This window comes from Parasteatoda tepidariorum, chromosome 1 (assembly GCF_043381705.1).
Source record: "Parasteatoda tepidariorum isolate YZ-2023 chromosome 1, CAS_Ptep_4.0, whole genome shotgun sequence".
Classification (NCBI taxonomy): Eukaryota; Metazoa; Arthropoda; class Arachnida; order Araneae; family Theridiidae; genus Parasteatoda; species Parasteatoda tepidariorum.
This window is the reverse complement of record NC_092204.1, coordinates 53,518,908-53,526,934: the sequence shown is the minus strand read 5'-3', so window position 1 is coordinate 53,526,934 and position 8,027 is coordinate 53,518,908. Positions and strand designations below refer to the sequence as shown.

The following is an 8,027-nucleotide window of genomic DNA, read 5'->3' as shown; positions in this document are numbered from 1 at the left end:
GGTCATCAATGAATGCAAAAGAGAAAAGAGGGTAGGGTGACGAAATAGAGGGGGAAATTCCAGTTCTCTCCGGGGGTCGAAGGAATGTGTTTACCTTCTGGTCATTTTTCTTGTCTTCCTGTCTAAAGAAATGTCTTAAAATGTATCTTTTTTCAAAAGAAAAAAAAAGGAAACTGACCATATAACCGGTAACTCGAAAAATAGGATGACCATATAAGCGGTGATCTTTAACACGTGTTTCCTATTAAGTTAGACGGGACCTTAGAAAATTGACCATATAAGCGGGGTGACCATATAGGCGGTACTGACTGTATATATATATATATATATATATTGATTTTTATTTATTTATTTATTTTCTCTTCATTTTGTTGATTGAAAAATTTTTGACCCTGTTCATCTAAAAATAGTTTTAGCACAAAATAAACTTTTGAACAAGATAATTTCAAACAGTATAAGAAATATAAATTTTATCATGGTATCCAAAAGTTTGCCATGCCTGGTTTTAAATAGCTAAAGTTCTAGCAATAGTACATTTTACAAGAAACAACGTATAAAACATAACAGAATGTACTTTCCTGTATTTTAATGAAAGAAATTTATTCCAGTCTGAGACGTACTATACAACCTAATCAAGACAATGTGAGGCGGAAAGAGAATTCATTACGAATATGGATATTAGAAGCCAAAGGAATGTCAGCAAAAAAGTGGTAAGCCTTGTTTTTGTGTTTTCCATCATTTTACAATAGTAATATTCCAACTGTAAAATAAACATTTTTGTTCTAGTAAATATTACTGTGAACTTTGCTTGGACAAGACTTTATATGCAAGGACTTCTTCCAAACAAAAGGGAGAAATGTGCTTCTGGGGAGAACACTTTGAATTTAAGTAAGTTAAGATTTCAATTTTAGCTGATTTCAATAGGATTTCTTTGTCTACTAAAAAAAAAAAATTTTTTTTCATATCCGTATTGTATTTAATTTTAAGAACACTTTGTATGTAATTATTTTGTGTCAATTTGATATGTTTACAAAACAAAAGTTGTCAAATCCAATTTTACTTTTAGTTAATATAAATTGAAGTTAAATTGTTATTAAATACTATTTAATTTTATTTTACCATTCTATGTATTCAGTAAGTAGGTATACTTTGTAATGAAGTGTTTAGCAAAATTTATTTTAAATACAAAAGTAAGTACTAACAAACATCATCAAAGAAACTGTTAATTAGCTAGTCATTATTTTTTATTACTGAAGATGCAAACATAAACTCAAATTAGCTATGATTTCCAGTATTCCTTCCTACTTTACTCATTATTTATTAAAAAAATCTGGTCACAAGAAAAACATCTTTTTGTGAGTCAATGTCTTACCACGCATTGACTTGTAGGAATGTTTCCTGGTGTATCATGACTTATACAGGAAGTTTTGGATCTAGACTTTTATTTGTTTATCAATTTAGTATTTTTTTATTTTATCTATTGCCTTATTAGACAATGTCATTCTCATTAATAAGAACAACCAATCTAAACATTATTATGAAAAACATGGCTGTAGACTTTTGAATTTAATTATCTTAATAACTCATCTATTAACTATATAGTTTTTAATTAATAATTAACTTTTTTAATGTGTATTTAATTTGTTTGCAGTAGCTTACCAAGTGTTGGAAACATCTGTGTAAATTTATTTCGAGAAGCTGACAAGAAAAAAAGAAGAGATAAAAATGTTTTAATTGGTATGTAAAAGTTTTTTTATTTTTTAGTTATTTGTTATTTTCTTTATAGTTACTTAGTAATATTTCATTTAATAAACAAGTACAAAACCCTTGTTTTAGCTTAACTTCTTGGAAAATCATTCCTAAACTATACAATTATGCTCATTTATATATATACATAATCCAATTGTAGTGAAATCTCTAACAATAATAAAGTAATAAGGCACATGAATTTTTCAAATCACTTACATGTGAACTTGATTAATTTCATTTGCCAAATTAAAATGGTTTTATTCAATAAATTAAAATAAAATATTTTAAATTATAGTTCTTTGTGGTTTTCATCAATCAATGACTTTTTCTGTAACATTTCAAAAAGTTGTTCTAGTGTTAGTTCTAACCCAGTGAATATTATTGCGTGTAATAAAGATATGTTTTTCATATTTTGTTAACAACAAGTTTTGCATCTTGATTTCACAGTTAAAAAGTGGGGGAAATAATCACAGAGTAACATTTTGATGTTGTGGTGCATTTATTGTATTACTTTTTTTGAAATTATTGATATTCAAAAAATGTATCAGCTTGTTAGGAGTGTACATTCCTTAATTTGTGTTTGTCAACTATGAATATTTTTATGTGTTATGAAGCTCAGTGACCAATTATCCAAATATTTATATGAAATCCCTAATTTTAGACAGTGTCAAAATATTAACATGGAAATCAGCGCTAAATCTTTATCAGTTAGTAAATATGGTAGAGATTCAAGAAAGGCATTCGAACCTTAATCAAGTTCTAGCTAAACTTTCAGATATAGTTAATAGTAATATGTCTATATATAATAATGATTGAAGTGAGTTAATTTTTATTTTTTATCAAGTTAAAATGCAATATCAGTTATCTTTTATCAATTCTCAAACAAAAATAGTATTTACATTTTCTGTAACAAATGTTTGATCTTTTATTCTGCACAACGGATTAACTGCTTATTGGTATTATATTTAATTTAAATTCAGATTCTGTTAAATAGTTGGTGAGTTACATCTCATGTACTTTCTCTGGTAAACTTCATTTTGCTAATATGCTAAGTGTATTATTTATTTACAATTTGATCTTAAAATTCAAAAGAAAGTTAGGTTATAATTAAAAATTCCTTTTTTTGTCTTTTATTCTGAAAATTAAAAGTAATAGGGCAAAATGTGCAATTCTTTTAAACAATGTAAACAGTCGTTAAATAAATTCCCTTGATTGTAAATGCAATTTATGATTGAAAGTAGAAGAGCTTTTCTGTAAAGTTTCTACATTTTCACTTTATTTCTGTGGTCTGGAATTTATCATTTTTGAATATTTCTTACAAATAAATAACTTCCTGAATTGTGATTCAAATTCGGAAAATTAGTTAATAATAAATTTTTCTGTCCCATCAAAATATATTTCTCATTTTAATAAATTCATTTATTTATATTTTGCTCTTAAAATATTGTTAAATGTTTTAATTATTTAATGTTTTTTTTAGGTTCTGTAAATATTCCTGTGTCTAGTATTAATGGAAAACATTTGCTGGAAAAATGGTAATTCCTTTTTGTCCATTTCTTTTTAATATCTATAAAATTAATATATACAGCGCATGAGAGAGAAAAAGATATTGGCATTACATAATTTTAATTAAATTTGGACAATCTTTTAAAAATTTGCTTGTACCTTATTGTATGTTTTTCTTTATTGATATTTTTATTTGCTTTATAACTGACTTTGCTTTGTAACTAACTACACATTTTACATGTACATCTAAGATCAAAGTATTTTTTGTGAACTGAAAAAGATTCTAAAATGAATGCAAAATCGTTAACTATCAAAATTGATCATGTCTATTTATCAATCTTACAAATTTTGACTTATTAATGTAAAACTCTTCTAATTAAGAGTTTTTTCTGTTGTAGTATCCCATAAAAATTAATTCCGCAGAAAGTAATACGTATAAAAATATTTTTTGACATTGCAATTTTATTTTAAATTCAAAACTTTTGTAAAATGCCTAGTTGTAATTTTCGAATCAAAAGTCTATTTTTCCTTTTCCCTAAAACAATACTTCTCTGAGTGGGATTTTAGATTATCTCTTCTATATTTATCAAATATTTTCTGCAGTTTTTTATTATAAATTCCTTTCGATGCTTTTTTCTTCCTCATGAACTATATGAAATGTTTTGGGGAAGATTTATAACCTATTTTAAAATGTTGAAAAAGTTTTAATTCTGTATTCTTTTAAAATTCTCATCAAATATAACATATATACGTCTGTTTAATAGAAGAGCAAACTAAAAAAAAAAATTCCGTGGAATGTGTCAAAAGAAATAAGTTTTAATGTGAAATCTAATTCTGTTTGTCAACGACAATCTCACCTTGTCTTCTTATGTTATCAACAAACTTTTGGAGATAGAGTTTAATTTTGTCCCTCAATATTATTTGAAAATCAATACAAGCTTTCTTCTAACATTAGGAGAAATAGTATTAAGCTGGAACACCTTTATAGTTTTTCTTTAAAGTGTAAAGCCATAAGATTTTGCAATCTGTAATTTTGATTAGGTAGTTTATTGCATGTCCAATTTTTCCATTACCTTCATCTAAACAAGTGGAAATAAATTTGTATATTTAAAAGTTCTGTTAATGCTAACTAAAACGTTTCAAAAGCAAACAATTCTATATGATAACTTATATGGTTTGGTAATCTCTTATGTTAAAATTGCCTTTACTAATATTTCTTTTTTGGGGGTTTGAGAGGGTGAGCACAACTAATTTACAAACTATAATTTAAACTATTACTTTTTATTTGAAAATTATTTCCTACACAAAATAATTTATGAACATGTTTTTTAGGTATCCTGTTACTACGGAAAAAGGAGCAAGTGGAAAGGATAATCCTTCCATTCGAATAAAATCTCGCTTTCAAACTGTAGAAGTTTTACCACTTATTGTGTATAAAGATCTCTTACAAGTGAGTAGTTTGGTTTTGAAACAAAACAAATTGTTGTTGTTTTTTATATGAGCAAATTTCCTTGTTATCTGTGAATTTGTGTTAATTTTTAAATTGTTTTTTCTTTTCTTCTAGTATGTAAAGTCTGAATATAAAACTTTATGTGAAATGCTGGAACCTGCTATCAGTGTTCGTGCAAAGGTAAAAAAATTATTCAAATTTAAACACTGCATGATTTACAAGTTTCTTTTATTTGTTTTAAAATTATATTTAATTGTATAATATTCAGGGTGCGTAGCGATTTTAATAAGTGCTTAAAGGTGCTTCTTTTTGATTTTCGTTTTTTAAAAGCCCTTAAAGGTGCTTTTTTCATTGGGTGTTTTTAAAAAGTGCTTAATTTTTCCTTTTTCAAAATGAGATTTCTCCTTTATTATGTTGATTATCGCTTCGAATTATGCAAAAAGACACAGCTCACATTGTTCTATTCAACGTTTTCATAATTAATTCAACTTAAATCTATTTTAGCGTATAGTCTGTCCGTAGCGTGTAAAAACGCCATTTGTTTTACATGATTCAAAATTTCATGATTTTTGACAATTGTCAAAAACAATGCGAAAAGTTTTTTTTTTTTAGACATGACGATTAAAACAAGATAAAACCGTTGATTGTCAAAAACTTTCCAACTAAGTTGTGATATTTTTTAAAGTGCTTAAAAGTATTTTTTAAGTGCTTAAAAGGTGCTTATTTTTTGTTGAATAATTTGGCTATGTATAAGTATCATTTATTTAATAATATAATTATTGTATTATTTATTAAGTATAATGTATTTTAATAGGAGGATGTTGCAACCACCCTTATTAATATTATGCAGAAAGAAAATATGACTAAAGAATTTTTAGCAGAACTAGTTATGTNTTTTTATTTTCGTTTTTTAAAAGCCCTTAAAGGTGCTTTTTTCATTGGGTGTTTTTAAAAAATGCTTAATTTTCCCTTTTTTAAAATGAGATTTCTCCTTTATTATGTTGATTATCGCTTCGAATTATGCAAAAAGACACAGCTCACATTGTTCTATTCAACGTTTTCGTAATTAATTCAACTTAAATCTATTTTAGGGTATAGTCTGTCCGTAGCGTGTAAAAACGCCATTTGTTTTACATGATTCAAAATTTCATGATTTTTGACAATTGTCAAAAACAATGCGAAAAGTTTTTTTTTTTTAGACATGACGATTAAAACAAGATAAAACCGTTGATTGTCAAAAACTTTCCAACTAAGTTGTGATATTTTTTAAAGTGCTTAAAAGTATTTTTTAAGTGCTTAAAAGGTGCTTATTTTTTGTTGAATAATTTGGCTATGTATAAGTATCATTTATTTAATAATATAATTATTGTATTATTTATTAAGTATAATGTATTTTAATAGGAGGATGTTGCAACCACCCTTATTAATATTATGCAGAAAGAAAATATGACTAAAGAATTTTTAGCAGAACTAGTTATGTCTGATGTTGAAAAAATTGGTACAACTCTTTTTGCAATTTCAAATTAATTATTCTTATTTCATTGTCTTTAAAAATTATTTTAAAACTTTTTTTTTTGAATGTAGGAGATCTTCACTTGACTTTTAGAGGAAACTCTTTAGCTACCAAAGGCACAGAAGCTTATATGAAACTTTTAGGAGATAAGGTTTGTATAACTTTTTTAGAAATCAGTATCATGCATCATTTATTGGGGATATGATTAAATTTTTTGAACATTAGTTTTTTTTTTTTTTTTTTTTTTTTTTTTTTTTTTTTTTGCCTAAAATAACCATTTCCTGAGATAACTCAACATTAGTCTTGATGATTATCAAATTTTGTTAGTTTTGTGATTTTAAATTGTTAAAATAACACTTTAAGATTTTTTAAGATTGCAAATGTTTGTTTTTTTATCTGTAATTGAATACAAATTTCAAAGTATCTTCCATAAGTCACATTTTTGACAAATAAATGGATAAAAAATAAGTATATACTATAAAAATTTAATAGATGGATTATAAAAAATTGTACATTTAATTTTTAATTTATAGTATATGAATCAAATGATAAATAACAATGATATAAATTTAACATCTAAAGTTATAAGCTTTTGATTGTTAATATTTATACAATGGGATATATTAAACCTTATTTATTCATTGAGAGAAGTATGAGTTATGGAATGTCACTATTTCTAAGGGATGTTTCATTTTGGGTAAATAAGTTCTACTACCTCAAGGCAATCTAGTAATGTTTATTTTTTGTATATATTCTATTTTTATTTAGCCTCTAACTTAGTTTTAAATACTTTAGGGTTCTTTAATTTGAGTATGTAGAGTTTGAGTTTACAACAGTATAGTCTTTTTTGCAATTGAACTTAAACATCACATACCTCGTCTTTAAAATAAAAGATAGAAGAATAGAAAAAAGAATCTGTTCATCTTTAGGAACATGTTAGAATGGAAACATGTTTCTAACATTGATATGATGAAGATATCTTTTTCATCAAATTTGAAAATGTATACTGAATTTATAGAAAAAAAATCTTTATTTTTCTATTTTTACTGTCATTTTCACTATTTTTATCTCTATTTGAAATTATATGGTACAAAATATCATGTAATGATAACTCATTAAACATTGCCCTCGTCTCATATAAATACTCTTGTATGGTTTTAATTAATATACTGGGGTTCTTAAACTCCATTTAAAATACATCAATATTTGTACATTTTATGTTCCATTTTACATGTACTAAAGAACTATCTATTGGAATTTTTCTAATAATTTTTAAATCATGTTTGTAATTTCTTATTTTTTTTCTACTATTGATTATCAATTCCAAATGAAATTTTTAAGCAATTTATTTTTATAAATCTTTTTTAGTATTTACAAGACACTTTGGGGCTATTTTTGCGAATGGTACTGGATTCTAATGACGATTGTGAGGTTCGTAATGTTTTACTTATAGTTTTATATTACTAATAATTTTATTGTGATGTGTTTTATTGTGAATTATAATTCTTATAATTTTTTGTTTTGTATTTATTTCCGAACTCTTCGTTAAATGCTTAACTTAAAAATTTGTATACTATTTTTTAATGGCTGTAGAAGTTTTTCCAGGAACTAATGTACTTCATTTTTATTCATGTCTTTAGGTTGACCCCATGAAAGTTACCAACAATGCAGCATTGCTTAGACAGCAGTCACATTTAATGACATATGTTGAAATGGTTTGGGTTAAAATTATTAACTCTGCTTCTAACTTTCCACAGTAAGTAATTTTTTTTACTTCCATTAATTACAAAGGAAAAGCTTCATATTAAA

At 25.4% G+C, this 8,027-nt stretch overlaps 1 protein-coding gene across 1 annotated transcript in view; it reads left to right on the top strand.

The window, feature by feature from the left end:
* Positions 1-8,027, top strand: part of LOC107447937 (Ras GTPase-activating protein raskol) — a gene marked incomplete in the record, with an annotated part of 312,540 nt that overhangs the window by 290,739 nt on the left and 13,774 nt on the right. The window contains 10 exon segments of the mRNA XM_043040826.2: positions 609-710; positions 787-888; positions 1,652-1,737; positions 3,230-3,284; positions 4,588-4,705; positions 4,820-4,885; positions 6,107-6,203; positions 6,290-6,369; positions 7,587-7,649; positions 7,859-7,974. Coding sequence (XP_042896760.1) covers positions 609-710; positions 787-888; positions 1,652-1,737; positions 3,230-3,284; positions 4,588-4,705; positions 4,820-4,885; positions 6,107-6,203; positions 6,290-6,369; positions 7,587-7,649; positions 7,859-7,974 — 885 coding nt within the window.